General features: G+C 31.3%; 1 protein-coding gene across 1 annotated transcript; it reads right to left on the bottom strand.

The window, feature by feature from the left end:
- Positions 1-977: 977 nt before the first annotated feature.
- On the bottom strand, positions 978-8,459 carry LOC139483167 (transcription intermediary factor 1-alpha-like). Its single transcript, XM_071267202.1, has 2 exons — positions 7,505-8,459; positions 978-1,297 (listed from the first exon to the last, which is right to left on the bottom strand). Exons 1-2 carry the CDS (start codon positions 8,457-8,459, stop codon positions 978-980), a joined length of 1,275 nt encoding a protein of 424 aa, XP_071123303.1.
- Positions 8,460-22,452: the final 13,993 nt, after the last annotated feature.

Genomic DNA, 22,452 nt, shown 5'->3' on the forward strand with positions numbered 1-22,452 from the left:
TGATTAACGTATTTTGCTTTTACTCTTCAACATAGTGCTGTGATGGACATACACAGTTATAATGCTAAGCCTTACAGCAACTCGTGCAAGTTTATTAAAAATTACTGGCTTCCAAAAGCCGCAATCGGGTATTTTGTAAAAGCGAGCAACATTTAAATCTTAAGCATAAGTGGTCATTATCAGTCTCACACTTTGTGTAAGTTTGATACTGGTTCGCTAAAAAATGTTTACACAAACACAAAACATAGTAACACAATGTAATTTGATGACAGTAAATTATATAGAAGTCATTTAAAAGATATAGTTGTTATACGAATTTTAAAATATTGTGGAACAAGTAAGCTGTTCACAGTTTCCCCCTTTCAATTATATTTCTTTTAATAAGACACCAACAGTTAAAATTGTACCACACCATGGGAAACTAGACTATATTTACATTGGAATTACCAACGTATCATTGATGTTTTCAGCGTTATAAGAATTTCAATAAAAAAAAATACACAACAATATACATTATACTTTGAAATCGATAAACGACTTAATAGTATAGCTAAAATGTAGCTGAAAAAATATAACTTGTGGATGTAATATGAAAAAAATATCAATTATCTACTTCATTCAAAATAAAATGTTCACTTTAAATAAATTATATTTAAAATGAAAGACTGCGTTTTCATTAATAACATGATATAGAACTTATGAACTTAAGATCCATATAATTAAAAAAGAATGTAACTATGAAACTTAAAGAGATTTTTTTTTTACATTGTTATTACAAAAAATAATAAACTACATATCGATGACAATTGTTTTATTGTTAATCTGGCGGCCTTTCTTGCAAACAATGTTATATGAGATATATTTAAGTAATAACGCATTTTCCTGTCCTGTGATTTATTCTCTTTGTTCCAAAACTCCATCTGTCTTAAATCGTTACTTTTTATTTAAGTGTTAATTCTTGTCCTCGAAATTCAATGTTAAACCTTTGGATTCATCTCTTCCATAATGTTTCGTGCAAGGAGGGAAATTTGACGTGGTTCATCTTTTGAACTACACAAAAACAAAACAGTTCCTTCGCCTAGAACATTCCTTCTTCCTACAGTGATTGCAAATTCTTTACCTGGTCCCGTTTTCCCAAATTTTCGTACTATATTATATGACCAACAACATTTTGGTGTCTTTTTCTGAATGTCTTCTAATATAAAACCACTTGACGTAATGCACAGTCTGTATTGCCCATTTAATCCAAATTTCAAGGCATCTTCCGCTGGTTTCACAGTGACAATAAAACAAGGATCTGAAGTGAAAGACAAAAACTCTTCAGTGCGTTGTTATGAAAGTAAAAGAACATTGGAAACATATAATTGTAATTTTATCTCAAGCATTAGTTAAATTGAAAATGATAAACTAAATATTGCTTGCGTGACTTTGCATTACTTCGATTCTTTTAGGACAAATACAGTAATTAAAAAAAACTGAAGCAAAGGCTTTATTGCCGTTGTATGGCTGTTCAATTTTACCCGCGTAGATTGAGGCTTCAAACTAATATCAATCTTAGGCTTTAGTGAATTATTTCTTAAATGACAACTAAAAATTGTGTCTATGAGTTTGACTTTCCCTTTGGTATCTTTCGTCCCTCTTTTATTAAATTTTAACCGAAAATAGTCTTTTTCATTGGTTACAATTCACTTTTAATGCCACAGTTGACATTTCATTACTAAGGAGGGAAATAAATGTGATGCAATGAAATAAAAAAAAAAAATTAAAGCGATATCCTGCAAAATCGGAGCGTGCTTGTAACGGATTAATATTAAGCTTGAACATTTTCATTCGTTTGACGCCATGATGCAAAAAGATCATTTATGAAGTTTTGAAGCACATAATTTATTTTGACAGTCAAAAAGCGAGACATAGGTATGCTGTTTCAAACATCTGCTAGGTCAACAATGTATTAGTTTGTGATTAGGTCTTGTTTATGGTGAACCACTAGTGGTAAGTTAAAGATATTTGGTATGCAGTTGTATTAGTATTGATATATCTTATTTCCATAGAGATTATTTAGCACTGCATCCTCAGTTATGGTCTATTGACATTGAAACTTTTGCTTAGATTTCAGGTTTTAGCTTTTGATTAGGTCAGTTTATGGGAAACCACTAATGGTAAATAAATGATAATTGGTATGCAATTGTATTTAAACAATTGCATATCTCATTTCCGAGAAGATTATTTGGCCCGCACCTTCTGTCATGGTCTGTTGGCTCTGAAATGTTTGGCTTAGTTTTCATGTTATGTTTTTTTTGTGTGATTAGGTCATTTACTTAGGAACCCCTAGTGGTAAGTTACAGTGTAAGGATAACAAAGTTGTATACGCATTGTCATATCTCATATCCATGGATACTATTTACTCCACCCCTCAGTCATGTTCTAATGATCTTGTGATTTTTGCTCAGTTTTCAAGTATTGGTTTTTGATTAAGGACTGATTATTGGAACCACTAGTCGTAGGTCAATGATATTTGGTATGATGATATATTAGTTTTTGCACATCTCGTAACCATGAAGATTATTTGACCCGCCTCTCAGTAATGATTAAAGGACTATTTTGTTAAATAACATGTATTAAAATTGAGAAAAACAATGGGGAATATGTCAAAGAGACAACAACCCAAACATAGAGCGGACAACAACCGAAGGCAACCAATGGGTCTCCAATGTAGCAAGAAACTCCCGCACCAGAAGGCATCCTTCAGCTTGCCCCTTAAAAAATATGTATTCTAGTACAGTGATAATGGACGTCATAATAAGCTTCGAGTTATAATTGTTTAAAGGGAAACACTTATGACAAGTCAATGAGATTACTTATGCAGTTCTATTCGCATTGGCACATGTCATTTCCATGGATATCTTTTGCCATATAAAAAAGAAGATGTGGTATGATTGCTTATGAGACAACTCTCCACACTAGACCAAAATGTCATGGCCAGAAATAAGTAACGCTTTTGCTAATTAATATTCATAATATGTAAATGAGAATTGTACCACGTGACAATATTTTGAACTGGACTGGCTTGATATCATTAAAATCTTTAAACCACGGATATTATAAGTTGCCCGTCACAGAGTCCTTGTTTATAAGGTAGCAATAAACAGTTAGGGAAAAATATTAAAATTTGCCCTCATAAATTTTACCATCCCCTTTTCATTGCTTTCTTGCAATACTAAGCCTACTGTTCATGTCATATATGTGCATATGTATATAATCAGAATCTTCCAAAGATTTTATATCCAGTATATAAAATGGTTTAATATAATTTCTTTTGGGTGTATCCATTGCAACAGTCTGCACTTATTTGCTATAAAATATTGCAAAAAGGGGGGGGGGGGGGGAAAGATGTCACATATTTCCCCAAAATTTGGCTAAAAGTAGAATTTCAATCGTTTGAAGTAATACCTTTTCTGAAACTGTGTACATATATCATTCAGTAGATCCAATGAAAATCGTATGTCTTTCATCTCATTTTTTTGTAAAATTGCGTCAAAAACTTCGTGTAGAAAAAAGTGTTTGTCAACATTACATTAATTTCTGGACCGATGGCCGGTCAAGCTATGAAAATACGGATTTTCAAACAGAAAATAGCCCATAACACATGTTAAAACAATCTTGATGTTCTTATAAGCCATCTTTGAAGGCTAAATTAGTACTCAGCTGTCTAAAAATTAATCTTATTACACAATAACTTTCCTATTTGAAAAATCCACAGGGGCCAAAATGCGAAACTAAACTCCTATCTTTGTATTGCTACCTAAATAGTATATTTTTTTTTTCGAATTCTCCCTTTTTACTAATTTTCTGAGTTCTGCTAGCTTGAACGAGTAAAATGGCTTTTTATTTTTGAAAATTGGTTGAGTGATGAATATTTTATAAAGGTTTGCAGTTGACACTGAAACACAACAAAAGTTGATTCAAAGTAAAATGCCAAGTCAAAGTGTAAAATCTTGTTTCTACCTCAATTTTTGAACAAATCTTTAAAACTATACCTTTTTTGTAATTTTTTTGTTGTTGAAATTCTAAATAAGATATCTGATGATGGAAAATTGTACAAAATTTTGCAATTTCAAGCATGAAAATGTTAATCTTTATGTTTATTGCATACCAAAGACTTGATTAAAAAACTTGGTAGTAGGGAATTAATTTCCTACATCTGATTCAACTATACATTTAATATATGACAAAATGTAACACGAAATCTTGATAAAAATAATAATTTGATATATTCGCAAGAAAAAAACAAACGCGTTCAATTCTTATACTACTACATGCACCCAATCCTACAGCAGCAACGGTTAAGCCGATAGAGTAAAAATATAAGCCTTGTGTCAAAATGTCTAATTTTGGTTGATAAGGACTGTAAACAATAAAATTGACATGTATTGTCATTCGTAAAGACTTAATTCCCTCAGAAGTTGATTTAGAATCTAAATATCAATAGATTTGTGGTATGAAAAGTTTTAAATTATACAATTCTGAGATTGGTAAGTATGCCATAAGGTAACAATAAATAGTTAGGAAAAAATATAAAAATTTGCCCTCATAAATTTTACCATCCCCTTTTCATTGCTTTCTTGCACTACTTAGCCTACTGTTTGTGTTATATATGTGCATATGTATGTAATCAGAATCTTCCATAGATTTTATATCCAGTATATAAAATGGTTTAATATAGTTTCGTTTGGGTGCATCCATGGCAACAGTCTGCACTTATTTGCTATAAAATATTGCAAAAAGGGGGGGGGGGGGGGAGAGGGGGAAAGATGTCACATATTTCCCAAAAATTTGGCTAAAAGTCGAATTTCAATTGCTTGAAGTTATACCTTTTCTGCAACTGTGTACATATATCATTCAGTAGATCCAATGAAAATCGTATGTCTTTTATCTCATTTTTTTGTAAAATTGCGTCAAAAACTTCGTGTAGAAAAAAAGTGTTTGTAAACATTACATTAATTTCTGGACCGATGGCCGGTCAAGCTATGAAAATACGGATTGTCAAACAGAAAATAGCCCATAAAACATGTTAAAACAATCTTGATGCTCTTATAAACCATCTTTGAAGGCTAAATTAGTACTCAGCTGTCTAAAAATTAATTTTATTACACAATAACTTTTCTATTTGAAAAATCCCCAGGGGCCAAAATGCGAAACTAAACTTCTAACTGTGTATTGCTATCTAATCACTCTGGTATTTCCGTAAAGTTGTCAGGCGGTTAAAATCAAAACAATGAACGCGAATTTAGTCAATTGTTCGTGTTTTCGTGAGTTAATTCTTCTTGAAATAGGGCCATTTTCACTGTACCGGGGAACCTAGAGTTTAACGACTACACATACAAGGTTTGGACTTGCTTATTCTTTGAACTTTCAAGTTTTAAATTTCACCCCGGCAACCTGTTTTCTAATGAGCTTGTTAGCCAATTTTCGACACGAATTTTGCAAATTTGACGTTTCAGTCATTTTAGCCTGTATCTATACTGCAATGTCAAAAGCCTCTCGCTTCGATTTTTAAAATAGCTCAGGAACCTTGATTTTTGCAACAACAGTCATTATGTTTCGTTTTAATGGTGTATATTGTTGTGTATATTTATTTTCTGCCCCGGCAACCAGTCTATCACTTAAACATGTTAAATAAAAGTAAAAGGAGATATTTTTTCAAAATTCCCTATCATTTCATTATAATTTCCGTGGCCCGTATCCGATTTCTTTAGTATAATATGCAAATAAGCAAAGTGGCGTTGATTTCTGGATATGACACAGATATTAACAACTATAGGTCACTGTTCGGCCTTAACCAATAAGCAAAGCCCATATCACATTTTTAGCTATAAAAGGCCCCGAAATGACAATGTAAAAACATTCATGCGAGAAAAAAACCGGCCTAATTTATGTACGAAAAAATGAACGACAAACAAATATGAAACACATCAACAAATGACTTCCACTGAATTACAGGGTCCTGATTTGGGACAGACATCGTGTATCCATGGATGTGTCTCTTTATATGACAATAATATATAGTTTGTGTTTTATTTACTGATAATAAAATCGAAATTATTACCAATAAAAACAATATTCAATGATCTGATTGCAGTGTTTAATTGGTAACCTTTTATGATAGTTTATTCAAAGAAACGATAAGTTTACCAGGATTGTTTCTTAATTCCCGTTATCAAGTAAAGGTTTTAAGTAATTGAGAACGAAATCCCTGGCTTTATAAATATTTTGAAATGAGCGTCACTGATGAGTCTTATGTAGACGAAACGCGCGTCTGGCGTACTAAATTATAATCCTGGTACCTTTGATAACTAATTACTAGTAAGGCATAGATTACGTTCGTTTAAAGCAAGAACATCACAACAGCTACGGGCAAAGCGAACTAGTGGGAGAAAATATAAACACCACAAGATGGTGCCAAAGGAACATCACCATAAAAAAAAAAAAATAACAATACGTTCCTTTTGTCGTAAATTTTAGTGTGGAGTGTCCCGTGTAAAACTAAAATTTCTAAATCCAAAAAAAAACAGTTATTACCGTTTCTCTAATTTTTCGTCAATTTATCCCTTTTTACACCCATTCTATATAAAAAAAATTAATCAACGTGTGGCTCGTTTGATCTCAGGACTTCATTGGTTAAAATCCGATTATGACGTCGAATTTATTGCTTTCCTCTGAATTTTCTATTGTGACGGCATAAAAAAGGGCGACCATGGCTGATGACGTCACATAGAAAGAACACATCTTTTTGCAGATCATTCGAAAAGAAGGAATAAGTTTACATGCATAATGTTAGAAAATCATTAGAGAAACAGATTCCACCACCAAATATCGTGTAATACAATATTTATCCACTCTCGACAGTAACATTATTTTTTAAATATTTAAAACGCTCGGGCAAGCCTCGCGTTTTAAATTTGAAAATTTAACTGTCTCGAGTGGACAAATATCGTATTACACTCGATGCAGTGGTACGATCTATATTTCAATTTTATTTATTAAAAGTAAGTTCCTTTGTGTAAATTTCGGTAATATATTTAGAAAATTCTCGGTTGTGTAACGTTTTTTTTTTATCTAGATAACGGTAAGTGTTGTTGAATTTATCAATTAAATAAAGTTAGGACGAGTCTGTATTAAGTTTGGTCATAAGTTAAGTCGAATATAACCATTTCGTAATATTATTGTATCTATTCATTCAAAGTCAATACAATGCACAACAGTAACTAATAAGTAACCTTGACAACTCGTAAGAAATTTGTAAATTTTGAAGTATTTTGTATAAAGTTCGTAATAACACGTTAAAAACGTGAATAGCTCGTAGATTAAATCGTAATAACTGTTGATATTAGATTTCAATGTGGTTAAATCGTAATGACCCGTTTCGTGAATTGTTGGCATCCAGAAAGAAAATCGGTGTTTATAAGGGAGCATTTTCAAAAACTCAAAAATTGATTTAACAAACCTTCCGCAGTTTTCATTGTTTTATATGGATGATCAGGACTGCCCTTGGTCATACCAGCAACGTTGGCCTGTGCCTGGTGGATTTTATGTCTCACTAATGAGATATCACTCTGACTGGTCTGAACATCGATTTCACCAAATTTTCTAATATTTCCGAGATTTTTCATCATGTCATTGGTTTGTAAAGAGATGATGACATCTGAAAGCCCATTGTTATCTTGCAATGACTCTATGAGCCTCTCTGTTTTTATCAATTCATGCTCAATCTGTTTACTAACAAGAAACGTTTGAAGGTCGGATGCATGCTGCTTTATTATTGTAAGACTTATTTGAAGTCCATCTATCTTCTTTTCTTTCCGTTTTACAGATGCCAAAATTTTGCTGATTTTTTTTCTTGTGTCGTTTTCAATCGTTTGTAATTCTTTCACTAACTCTTTTTCAAGACGATCGAACTGTTCATTGACAGTGTATCTAGCAATCTGAATTTCGTTTTCAATCGTCTGTTTGTAGAGTGTAAGAGATGACAAATTTTCTGCACGATTCTTTTGAATCCTTTGTAAGTTTTCAGAAACTTCCAGCAATGATTTTTCAATTTCTAAAAGCATGCTTGACGATTTGATGCTGCGTACAACATCTTTTATATCTGTTAGATCTTTACAGCTCTTATGGTCTTCTAAGAGACACTTGGTACAACAAGAACATTCGTGTGTATGGCAATACGCTTGGTATCGTTCGCCATGTGATTTGCAGGATTCTTTTATTTGAAGGACACTTACAGGTAACTTTTGAAATTCGTTTACAGGTATAATACCATGAATTTTCGATGCTTTGTTCAGGGTATGGTGTTCCCTACATTCCTCACACAGTCCCTCGTTACATTCAAAACACCATGCTGTTGATGATTTTGAAATATGTCTTGAATCGCAGATGCCACATGCAGGGGATTCACTTGCCATTTTCCTATAAAACATGTATTTATAATGCAATGTTCAACACGTATGATTAATATATTTTTTTTTTATTTTTTATTGATCTTTTTGGTGTTCAAGCTACAGTGCATACATACATACATACATTTTTACAATATATAAGTGATTCACATATGGCATAGGCATACTATTGATATTTTACGAATAAGACATAGTAAAAACAAAAATAAGTAAATGATGTGAATAATCGGTATATGATACAAGTAAAAGATACTTTGGAATACATTAAATATACAGGATCATATCGAGAATAAAATTTAATTAATAACTTCCATAAATTCCCCCCATCTGTCGACAAATGACTCGTGCTTGTCTTTAGAAAGATATAAATATTCTAATATCTCCAGACGTCTTTTCAAAAATTTGAGAAAAGCTTGCACAGATATAAACAATCTGTCTAATTGTGTGTACTTTACATAATGAATGTAATATTTTGCCTGTAAAATACAATAGTTTAACACTAAGTTATCAGAATTCAATATACCAAAAATGACACTGTCTTTATTTAAAAATATTTTTACTCCAAAAACTAAATGCAACCAATTAGAAAATTCTCTCCAAAATCGTTTTATTTCTATACATTCAAAAAAATTATGCTCTATAGTTTCTATTTCTTTACAACTGGCACACTCATTAGTTAAAGAAAGTTTATATTTTTCAAGGAGATAATTATGTGAGACTATTCTGTGTAACACTTTATATTGAAAAGCTTGTAGTTTGCTTTCAATAGTACATTTAAAAGCTAGTGAATAAATATTGTTCCACTTTTCGTCACTAATTTCTTTATTAAAACTTTCTTCCCACCTTTGTTGTGAAATAGGAGAAACACTTACCCGATCGATAAAAAGTGAATATACATCTTTAGTATATAATTTGCTAATAGGCATTTTTTTATTCTCATGCTCAAAAACGAATCCAAAAGAGTTGCTCTTAGGTGACATGTGTTGTTGTAATAACAAATCTTTCCAGTCACGTGGTATAGCAAGTTTAATAGAAAGAATGTCTACAAAAGTAACATTCAAATTATATTTTTTGTTAATAGCGTCATGAGACAAAAATTCGCCTTTATCATCTACAATATCATTAATGAACCTTATGCCTTTTGTGTACCAAGATCTGTAAAAAATACTCGTTCTGTTAACCTTGATAAACGGATTGAACCAAATAAATTCTTTTCTAACATGAAATGCATTTAACGGGATGAAAATACCCTTGAAACGTTTCCAAGCAGATAGCACTTCTATATAAAAAAGAGGTGCTTTTAAATTTAAAAACTCAAATTCACATCTGCTCATAAATAAATCCTCTAAATCAAAAAGGGAGAAGAATGCTTTGGAAACATGTTTCCATTTAGAGTCATGTTCTGACAAAAATCGTTTTACCCACATAATACGAAAGGATAACAGCTGTACTTCAAAATTTGGTGCTTTCAGTCCCCCCTCGCTAGGAGACTTTTGAATAACTTCCGATTTAACTTTCGGAGTACTATCATTCCATAAAAAGTTATTAATGTCCCTTTGTATTTTAATTACATATGATCTTGGTACATGTGTAGATGAAATGACATAAATAAGCTTCGATATTGCAAGTGATTTAAGAATTACGATTTTACCGATCAAGGAAAGGTTTCTGATCCTCCACATTTTAATAATTGATTCCATTTTTTCTATGCATGTATCTAAGTTAGAACAAACCATTTCATCTAAAGCGTTAAATTTTAAACCTAAGGTTTTAAAACCATCTGTCCATTTAATAGGAAGGGAACCTTCTTTGTTAAATTTATTTCTTCCAATCCATGTTGCTTCGGTTTTCGAAAAATTGACTTTTAACCCTGAACACTTCTCAAAATCATTAAAGGAATCTAATAAAATTTGCGCAGAAAATACATCTTTCAAAAAACAAGTGGTATCATCAGCCAACTGTGAAATTTTTATTTCAGTATCCCCAATTTTTATACCTGATATATGGTTGTTCTTACGAATATTTATTGCCAGCAGTTCAACGGCCAAAATAAATAAAAAAAGGAGATAAAGGACACCCTTGTCGAACACCTCTCTCAATTTTGAACGGACTAGAACTAAATCCATTATTAACGACAAGACTAGATATATTTGAGTATAAAGTTAAGACCCATTTCCGGAACTTGCTACCAAAATTAAAACAAGCCAATGCTTTTTGAATAAATTTCCATTCTAGCGTATCAAACGCCTTTTCGAAATCGACTAGTATTATAAGCCCTGGATAATTTTTTAAAGTAGTAAACAATATAATATCAGCAATTAGTCGTAGATTTTCACCAATATATCTACCAGCCACATATCCTGTCTGATCCGGATCTATAAGTTTCGGAAGAAATAATTTCATTCTTTCCGCAATAACTTTGGCTAATAATTTGTAATCAAAATTTAAGAGAGAAAGAGGTCGCCAGTTCGACAAGAGTGTTCTATCTTTATCTTTCTTTGGAATAAGAGTCAAAATACCCCGTCTTTGGTCTATTGAGAGGGTTCCGGTCTCGAAGGAATATTCATAGGTTTCCAAAACATATTTTTTTACATCAATCCAGAAAAATTTGTAAAACTCAGCGGTAAGCCCATCTGTACCAGGGCTTTTATTATTTTTAAATGTTTTTAAAACTTTAACGCACTCAGATTCTGAAATATCTGCATCGCATATATCCTTTTCCAGATCTGTTAGCTTAGGAATAAAATTTAAATAAAAAAAGTTAGAATCACCTGAATATTTATCAGGGTCTTCTTTTGATGAGTACAGATTTTCGTAGAAATATATTGATAAAGAAACTGCTTAACAATCTGGAAGACAAAATTTCATTTTTATTTTGTGAAAAGGGTTCCTGATTCATTTGCTTTCGTTTTGCCATCTTTTATAACTCAATCTACGTGTTGTTTCCAACGGCAACAGCCGCGTACATCCTAAGTATGTTCACATTCGAGTGTAGTGAACTACATGTGGCTTTATCTTTATCATTTAGTTTCTGTTTTTCAATTTCATATTTTAAGTTGTCAGTTCCTCGTTTTTCTCTTTGGCCATTAAATTACCCTTTTGATAGGCAATATAAATGCAAAACCAACGTTATAAATTGTTTTATTTATTTTTGAAGAATTTTTACTATATGATATATTTTTTAATTAAAAATGGGTTATGCTGTTGAAATACCAATAACGCGAGCATTAAAAGAAATGGGAAAGATACCAAAGAGACATTCAAACTTAAGGCTCCTTGATTAAGGCCGTACTTTGACCTATAATGGTTGACTTTTTAGTAATTGTGACTTGAATGGAGAGTTGGCGTCACACATAAATACTAGGGCACAGCGTTTACAAGAATATCAAAAGCTGACCCACACTGGATATCTTAGGTCAATAAATCAATCTCAGGCCGCGTATTTAAAAAATTTAAATCCGATGAAAAGTACATCTACTTTTTCAGTTTGCTTCCGACACTTGAATTGGAACGTCCCTTTCTTATCTTTCGCCCTTTTATTCATACTCCACAGTAACACATATTGACGTTCAAGTGGGTAGGGAGACGTGAATCACATAAAGGTAATCAACAATGATTTCAAGTCAAAATTGTCCGCTTGATATGCAAAGTTATGATTAGCAAATCTTGTTAGAGTAACGTGTCTAGCAATATGAAAAAACCCAAAGGTTTAATGAGAAAAAGTCACCTGATAGTTTCCTTCAATTGTTAAAAAAATATATTTGTTATCAACACATGTTGTGTGCTATTGTATTTCTAGTTCTAAAGTATTGTTATAGTGTTGAATTCGCCTTTTATATTCAGGAACGTCATGGTAACAATACTATCTTAATAAAACAAAGAAATCAGCTGGCGTCAATGTCGATAGTAGTGATGATACAATGGAGATATTAACTTAAAGAGATTTACATGGTATGTGGTTTACAATAAACTTAAGTTAATATAGAATGAAAAGGAAATACAAAGCAATGACTCATAATTTTAATTGGGAGACCATATTGAGACTCCCTCGCTTAAATTGATATTAACAGGTATTTAATGTTAATATTAACTTGTCATAGGTTTACAGACTTAAAAACTATAGAAATACATGAAAAATACGAAACATCACTTGCTTAGGTCTTATTTCTCTAGATTGAATGGTATATAACGCTACTTTTATGCCATTATCGTGGTGGTCAGAAAAAATTTGGTAAGAAAATTGTCAATTAAGATAGGAGCTCGAGTCGACTGCATCTGCAGGAGTGTAGTTCGAACTTTAAACCAGATTGTTGACTGGCTAGTGATGACAGTAAAACAACTTAGACTACTCTGCCAACGAGGCAATGTCTCCTCATGAAAGAAACGAGGCTTATTTGAATTGAAAGTTTATTCTAAATAAAAAAAATCAACGTATATTATAAATAAAAAAACTCAATTTATCTATTGCTGATAATTTGTTATCTTAAATATGCATGACATAATTGTTACTAGATATTAATTAAGACACTGTAAATAAGTTGTGGTACACCTACCAATTGCATATATTTAAAATTTTTCAAAAATTCATGTAGTATTTGCCAGTACTTGTTTATAAATCAATAGCTTGGTGTATTCATATATAACTTATTAATTAATACGCCTTTCCCAAAAAGTCTTTAAACAAATATGAATGTTTTACCTTGTGTAAATGAGAATATTTGTTTGTCAAGTTTCAATCCTATTTTACGTTCCGATAAGACTTTGCTGTGTCGTCTTTAAACTTACACATGACTTTGTTTATGGAATTTGGTTTTACCATTAGTTTCGAATAAGCTGAACAATGAAAAAAAAGGAAGCAATGGATGACCGTATATTTTTAGATGCATCTCTTTTAATTCGAGTCATTGTAATATTGATTTTTCTCATAATATTGAATTTAACAAAATGTGTAGTTTTCGGTTATACATGTTATAACTATAGTAGTTTAGAAAAATAATTAAAAAACCCCCACCAATAATGTAAGATTTAGACACAATGTAAATACATGATCGCAATTAATAGGAGTTTAACATTCACTGGTATTTTTAGATTTTAAAACTGTATGACATTCATAAGGATTACAATATTCAAAAAATTATTTAGCATACCTGTTTGCATATTAAAACATTGAATTATTTATGTAATAGAGTGGTTTTAATTCAATGATTTCAACGTAAACTCGTTGAAAATATGAGAAATAGTAAATATATATTTACCGATCGAAAAAGCTACCTCCGTGTTTGAACGCTAAGGAAGAAATACAAATACACTTTGTCATATGACCCTTTGTATTCAAACTATATAGATAACTAACAGATAAATTATTAATCTCAATATTTTAAATTTAGATAACAAAACAGAAAAAAAGGCAAATATTTCAACTGTTCTTTAGTTACGTTTGACATATACACGTTAAAGAAAACGAAGTACCAAGATCATATTATTTTGTTGAAGACTAATCGATACAAACGCATTTCACTCATACTTAAGAAGACAGGTAGCCTTTTGATGAGGACACGTGACCCGATTTCAAATAATCGCGGAATTGTTCCATTAACCGTATCTAAATGTGATTTATTTTCTTTTATATACTGTATACAACTTCTATCTTTTTAAATGGTCTTGATCAGTATGATATACTTAAATTTTTTTAATTTTCATGAAAGGGGTTATTTAAAGAATGACATAATAAAACATACACTCTAAAGATAATCGGTTTGATACAGTAATCGTTTAACATAACAAAATCTCATGTTCAAATTACAATAAAACGGAAAATGAGTGTTTTGAATTGAAAAAAAAATAGGAATAAAAAAGAACAAGCATGGTATTCATTTGATTGCATTCTGCTCATGGGAGTGTACATGCATTGTTATTTTGTTGAACATAGGTTAAAATATTAAAATTTTAAATCCCACAGAAATTTATAATATTTTCTTAAATAAGATTTAAAACGAAAACAAGGGAAAGGCTGTTTTTTCTTTAATTGGTATGGCGTGCTGATGTGTGGATCTGTCGAAGGAATAGATGACGTCTGGGATTTCGCTTTAATATAACTAAATCAAATTTAGAAAATATTTTTTTTAGCATCAATAACGACAACTTTACATTGTTATTGATGATTATAGATAGTGAATTTATTTAAACTTACGGTGGTCAACATTTAATGCATACATGGCTATGATCATATTAATGAGAAATAAATATGAACCTCATCCATTGAGTTGACCAACACTATATGATTTTTTTTATCTTGTTGGTTAATAAAGTAAAAGTCCACACGGAGACACTTAATCCCTTCCCGGAAATATCTTTCTGACCCAGAACCGACCAGTTTTTAACTCAATGCCGGGAAACATTTTATATCATAGTATTTTTTTTATATTACCTGACTTGGTATAAAATCAACAATCGTATGCACTAGTGATTAACAATCTAGTTGGGGTTCGCTGCGTTTTTTTTACTGGTTAAAAGGTTTGCAAAATTAATCAAACAGAAGAACGAAAAACACAAATGTACAGCCTACAATTTTTACAACTAAATGACTAGTTTTTATGTACATGTTATTTTTTCTCACGAATATTCTTTAATTTGTCCAAATTTAGAAGAAGTTAACTTTTTTAATTGCTTGCTTCCAGCAAACGATTCGCTGACATGTTTTCCGTATGCAGGGTGACCTTTCTCGTAAAAATCTAGTGATTGCAATACGCGTGTGTGAATGGAACACCAAACGTAAACATCGCTCCGTCATTGTACCTCTTTATACACGTTCTTACCTGAATATCCATGCTTCTTTGTTGATTGCTTACAAACGGGTGACAATTTTTAAATTTCGGCTTCAAAACACGAACATTAATAAGCTGCCACATTTTCACAACAACACTGACCGCTTGAAATATTTTTTTGACGATTATACGAAATTAATGTGGAAAAGTCGTGCACAGAAGATTAAGTTTATGATATATTATAACGCTGCCTCCCTGGTGTTAGAGTCGGCCACCAGAGATCACAGGTTACAAATAAAAGGGATTTTTTAAACTGGTACTACTGTAAAAGGTATGACCAGACGTCTAATTGGAATACTGTCAAACAAACACACTTTACAGCTTCGTTTACTTAGACTCTAGAGGTCTATCTAATATTATGTAATTATGATATATAAATAAAAGACAAATAGATATAGGAAGATGTGGTGTGAGTGCCTCGGTTTTTAATGAATTTCGTGCTGCTTAGTCTTTAATTTTCTGTGTTGTGTTCGATCTGATGATTGTCTTTTGGAACATTTCTTTTTTGTCATGGCATTGCCAGATCATTTTCGATTGATTGACTGGAATATCCAATATTTGCCAAGGAGATAACTCTCCTCCTAAGTCACAGTTTGTAAAAGTAAACTATTACAATTCAAATATAAAAAAGAAGATGTGATATGACTGTCGATAAAACAACTCTCCTGCATCCACACACAATGAGTAACAAACCCTCCAGTAAATATAAAAAAGAAGATGTGGTAGGATTGTCAATGAAACATCTCTTAAAAGCATGCTCTTCACGTTCAAGCATGGCATTCACGGAACATTTGGCCACATCGAACAAACGCACTTACAATCATATTGAACAAATACGCTAACCAAAAGCGTTTGCCGGATATTTAAACTTGCACAGACCAGTTTTAAAACTCGTATTGGTGTGTAAGCATTTAAAAAAGCGCGAGTGTCTTTAAAAAATCCGTGCTCACGACTTTCAAAAAATGTGTTTGTGACCTTCAAGATATGGTGCGCATTATTTTCAAAGTGGAGCGCATGACTTTTAAATTGGTGCCTATGAATTTCAAAATGGTAATCACGACTTCAAATGTGGCGTGCACGACTATCAAATGGCATGCACAACTTTCAAAGGGCGCGCATGACTTTCAAAGATGTTGTGCAAAATTTTTAAGATCTGGCGCACATGACGTTCAAACTTGTTCGCTTGATTTTCAAACTGGCGCACACGACTTTCAAAATGATGCATACGACTTTCAAACCCGTGTGCACCAGTTTAAAAGTCAAGCGCACCAGATTTTGTAAGTTACCCACAAGTTTGCAGATATCATATACAAGAATTTTTACGCTAGTGCTCAACTGCTTAAACGAAAACAATTATATTTACTTGGCACTTCAGGGGTTCCATAAGGGGAGCCTCTCATAATGACATATACACTAGGCCGATAACATTTATAAAAATTAGAATATAAGTACAAAGGTATACACATTGTAGCTGAGCTGTAAAAATCCTCATGTGTCCTTATGGCATTTCTGGACCAACCCACACAAAGAACGCTAAAAGTTAAAATCGGAAACCTGAATGCACATATACCGAACCTCGACAAAAGGCATATGAACAAATAAAACATAATACTAGAGTTGTACAAAGACAAATACATAAAGAACTGTAAAGTAGGTTCAAATCTGCACAGAGGCAACACCTAACACATTGGTTCATTAATTGATTGTTACAAAGTCACTGATAACGTTTAAGAAACTCGATCTGAGTATAAGCTGCAATCTCTCGTATCAGTTCTGAAATGTATACCAAATAGGCAGGGGAAGTTGGCAATTAACTGCTGAGGTGAGAAAATTTAATGGTTTCAAAATTGAAATCATCTCGTTTGTCATAGATTCTGATATTTAAAGATTACCGGTGTAGTCAAGTTCGTGGTATATGTAAAAAAATGATGAAGAGGAAGCTGTGTTTGTGGTGTTTATAATATCTAGTACATGACTATCCATGGGCACAAACGAATATCATTCAAGATCATTTCTCCCTGTGTTAAATAGATTTACCTTTGGTTTTACCTTTACCGTTTATTATACTCTCGTATCGAATCAAGGCGTAACAGTATATTTAAAATAATATCATAATAGTATTACCTGTGGTATATCAGTTATATTTGCTTTGAAAAACAGTGTTTAATCACCTGAATAATTATTCTAATGAAAGATTGTCTTTTATCATAAGAACATCATATCAAAACTCTAGGTTAGATATTTAAAATTAAATAATGTGAGCACAAATAACACAAATAACAATGAAAATTCTACTAATGAACTCAAAAACGTTAATTTTTTCAGACTTTTTTAAGTACCTAAAACTGCGCAGAAATCTTCTTCCTTTTTCCGGTCTTGTTTGCATGACACTTTGCATATAAAATATATATATTTACCAGTCTAGTAAAATAAAGTAAGGAACTCAATACCAATTCATTTTAATAATTGTTTGAAATGAAAAAAAAACCCGTCACTTGATGACAGCGTTTCTTTGTGTACATTGAATATGACCTCATAACTTAAATAACGTCACTACTTAAATCCCTAACAACAGAACCGAAATCGGAAACGTTACGGTATTTCCGTTTCTTTTTTAACATGTTTGAAATAAATATTTTTTCTCTTAGACTTTGTCCCCTTTCACAGATAATGCCTGCCTCATATGTTATCTACAAAAGATAATACCAAAATCAGCTGCACATACACATGAAAATAGAGAGACACTCCTTTAAAATGAAAACTTTCCTTTATATTTGGATCCTGACAGTCTTAATCTTTGAACATCTAAGCATAGCTAAAAAAAGGAAAAAGTAACAAATACAGTACTTATATTTTGGCGTTCACACAATTAAGCCACAATGAAGGTAACACTTTCTTTGTGCATACATGCTATTTTCTCAACTAGATAAAATCCAACTGTTACTCAAATGAAACATCTAAATAAAAGTTAAAGCTATTCATAATTAATCTAATTTAAACTCGAATGTGAGGTACTCTTTTAATTTTATATCATATTTATATCAGGATCAATACTTGTTCTTGAATAAAAAAAATAAAACTTTAAACTTATCTTAAAATAGAACTTAATGTTCGACTATTTTAATTTTGATTGCATCTTGTAACGTTATAAAAAATCTGAAACACAAGATGCAACCACATATTATTAATTTTTACCAATTTTTCATGAAAAAGAACAATCAATTAAACAAATATTTACAAAATATAAAACAACAAATAATCCGATTTTATAGTACAAATGATAACAATTCCAATTTGAAAAACATATAATCCATATATAAATTAGGATATATGAACATAATCTCTTATTATATAGCCAGTCTTCGACGAAGGTTAGTGCAGCTCAAAAATATATGTGTATATGTTCATTTTACTATCTCAATCCTTTTGTCTTAACAACTTAATCTAGACAGATTTAGACGGAGTATCTATGTGTCCGACTTTAATATATAAAGTTCTAGAAGTTACCATATCAACTGAAATTGTATGACACTGTCACTCTGGTAAACATTCTAATATATCTTTAGATATTTCATTCGAAAGTATCAACGACTTCCTTAAGCAAGTTTATTAAAAAGTAAGATTATGAATGGTTATTGTCTAACAAAAACGGTTTGTAGCATCTATTTTTACAATCTAGATGGGTTATTTGCTGGGACAAATAATAACATTGACTTCTTCTTCCTAGGTAAAAGGCAAAACATTTCATCTACGTCATATAAATCAAACAATACTTAACCAAAATCATTCGTTTTTCACTAAACGGATTTAAAATTCTTTCTGATATTTGACTTGGCTAATAAAATATTGATGTCAATTTCTCAATGTCTTCTGATACAAAACCACTCTGTGTAAGACGTGCCTCCTTTATCCAGTCAATCCTTATGCCAAAGCTTTTGTCCCTGGTTTTACTGAGACGATACAAGAAGGATCTGAAGTGAAAGACCAATCATCTTTAATGCACTGGACTAAAAGTAAAAGTTTCTTTGCCAAAAATAATCGATATCTTTATATTGACGCTGTTTATCGGCTTTATAACGTACTATAGTATTTTTTTATTTGTCTTGATAGATATAACTTGTACTGTTCAGTCTGTTTTTTGGTGATATTCATTTGTAGTGGCTCTGAACTTAAGTTATACATCCCATATCTATAATAGCGTTAAAATTGTAAACCAGCAAATCATAACTCATATATCACAGTGCAATAACAGCTTGCTTGTAAATATATAATGTGTTCCTTTTAGAATATATACTACAGTCAAGTGCTAGTAAAATCTGCAAACGATTTGTACAAAAATGTATTGAAACGTGAGTTTAAAAGGCATCATGGGTCAGAGAGAATATGAATAAATATAAACACGAATGTCATTGCCTGTGAAATCCCATACTCCCATATTCTTACACTCCGATAATGGGATGTATTTGATTTCGTATAATAAGTTCAAAATATTTTTTAATTGCGCATTATGATATTTGAGGAGTTTGATAATCTAAATTTGTATGACAAATAATGGGTTACAACAGTCATTTGATCGAGTAGCATACAGGTCGGCTAGAAGAAATAAAGGATATGAATATCTACAAGTGTTCAGACTACTAGAGTTGAAATAGAAAGATATATTGAAAGTTACACACAATGTCTGAGAATATGTTATTATTAACTAGATCATGCTTTTCAATTGTCGTTTATTGTAAATAAAACTAAATTTTATTTATTTTATTTTTCAAGTTGTAATTAATTTTTGGTATTCCCAATTCGAACTTCAGTTTGTAGTCCGTTACTGAAATATCGTGTTCATTGCAATATTTTTTTTTATAAATAGTGACACCATGTGTTGTTTTTGATCGCGTTATTCCTTTGAACATGTAAAAGCCAATGGTTTCTGAGTGCAGTGTCAAATAGAAAATATGGGATTGCAATTACCTGATTATATATTTACCTAAAGTAAAAGGAAGATACTTTTAATTTTGATGGCATTTTGTAAAAAAATCATGGTCATAACTACTTTACATATACTAACATTTGTACCAAAAAAATTATCCATCTGCTAGATAAAAGGCAATATAAATGATATGTCAACTCTTCTTTGATTAAGATCAATATAAGGAGAGACATTAAAATTCAATATGTAAAATTCATAGTTACTACAGTAAAAGATGTATAAATCAAAAGTACAGACTGAAATTGGAGAATAGAAAAAAATAGATATAAAAGTAAGCCGAAAAAAACTGTGATATTATGTCACAATGATATTATATAATAAAACGAGGGTCCTGATTGTTTCTTTATTTACGTAAGTATAAATTGACTAGTTATTTCGATCAACATAATACTTCAAATAGCCTCATTTTAAATACAGATGATCTGTATATGATAAAATCTTTATCCAAAACTCCAAATATTTTTTAAACAAACCTTTTTCATATTCCGTAGAATCTGTTGTTTCATGTTGGTGGTCAGGACTTGTTACAGCGACAACCTTGGTCTGTGCTTGCTTGACCTTCTGTCTTATGAAAGACGTATCACTTTTACTTGTGTTTAAAACTATTTCACTATATAATCTAAGAATATAACTGTTGAAAATTTTCATCGAATTGTCGGTTTGTAAAGCGATATTAACACCTGATAGTTCATTGTTACCTTCCATGAACTGTATGAAGCTGTCGGTTTTCATGATTTGAAGTTCAACCTCCTTACTGAAAAGGAACTTTTGTAGGTCAGATGCATGCTGCTTTATTACTGCAAGGCTCGTTTGAAGTTCATATATCTCCTTTTCTTTCCGCTCTACAGAATCTACAATTTTGTTGATTTTAATGTTTTCGTCACTTTCAATTACTTCAAGTTCTTTAAATAATTGTCCTCCTAGACAATCAAAGTACTCATTAATTGCTTGCCTAGCTATTTGAATTTCCTTCTCAATATTAAGTCTTTGTAGTTTGAGAGATTATAGATTTCGAGCATGATTCTGTTGAATCCTTTTAAAATTTTCAGAAAGCTCCTTCAATGCATTTTCGATTTCGAACACCATGTTTGACGATTTGATGCTGGCAATGATATCTTTTTTTTCTGTGAGATCTTTGCAGTTCTTATGTTCATCAATGAGACATTTTGTACAACAAGAACATTCGTGTGTATGACAATAAGTTTGATATCGTCCACCATGTGATTTACATAATTCTGATCTTTGAAGGACAGTCAAAGCTAGATTATTTAATTCCTGTACTTGTATAATATTATGTCTTTTCGATGCATTGATCAGAAAATGGCGTTCTTCACAGTCTTCACAGAGTCTTTCACTACATTCGATACAGCATACTGTAGACGGTTTTAAAATATTGATGGAATCGCATGTACCACATGGTTGGGATTGAGTTGACATATTCCTACAAAACAGTTAATTGAAATTAAATGCGTATTCACATAAGAAGCTTTATTTTTAATTCATTGTCCTGCATTATAAATGCAGTAAATGTATTTCAATTTACGTGAAAAAAAATAGAATGCAGCCAGATTTTATTCGGTTAAATAAAACCAGAGAACTAACATGGTCCAAGAATACTGTCATTATTTTTTGGCATTACATATTTACTAGACCCAATTTGTTTTCTTTATCTAAAAACTGGTAATAGAGTCAACCTCCCGTAAGCTTTATTTGGAAGCAGCTAAAATTATGAAATTATAAAATAAGAAATTTACAATGACCCATATATATTTAAGATAATGAATCAATAATTTTATAATTAAAATATCATTAGTAAAACAGGAAGATAATTATTATGTACTCAAGAAAAAACCCCAATTAATTTCATATTTAAAATATGATTAGCGGGTAAACGTTTTTGTTAATTCTAGGTAATTAAATTTGGCAGTTCTTGCTATATAATCCATTCTCCAGATCATAACTAATTAAGAGGACACAAGGAGAATTGTTTGCCTATTTTTCCTTCTGAATCAAGCCCCGGAAATAAAATAAAAATATCACCTCATCGAATTAGTTGTGTCTAATGATAATTGCAATGTTAGCCATTCCATGAGTTGTTGTTACAGAATGTGTGATGAAGGTAACTCATGCTTTTTTAAAATGGATGTTAATTTAATACACTGATATACGAATATGTGTTATTCAATTTAAA

The sequence above is a fragment of the Mytilus edulis genome, chromosome 7 (genome assembly GCF_963676685.1).
Source record: "Mytilus edulis chromosome 7, xbMytEdul2.2, whole genome shotgun sequence".
In the NCBI taxonomy this organism is placed as follows: domain Eukaryota; kingdom Metazoa; phylum Mollusca; class Bivalvia; order Mytilida; family Mytilidae; genus Mytilus; species Mytilus edulis.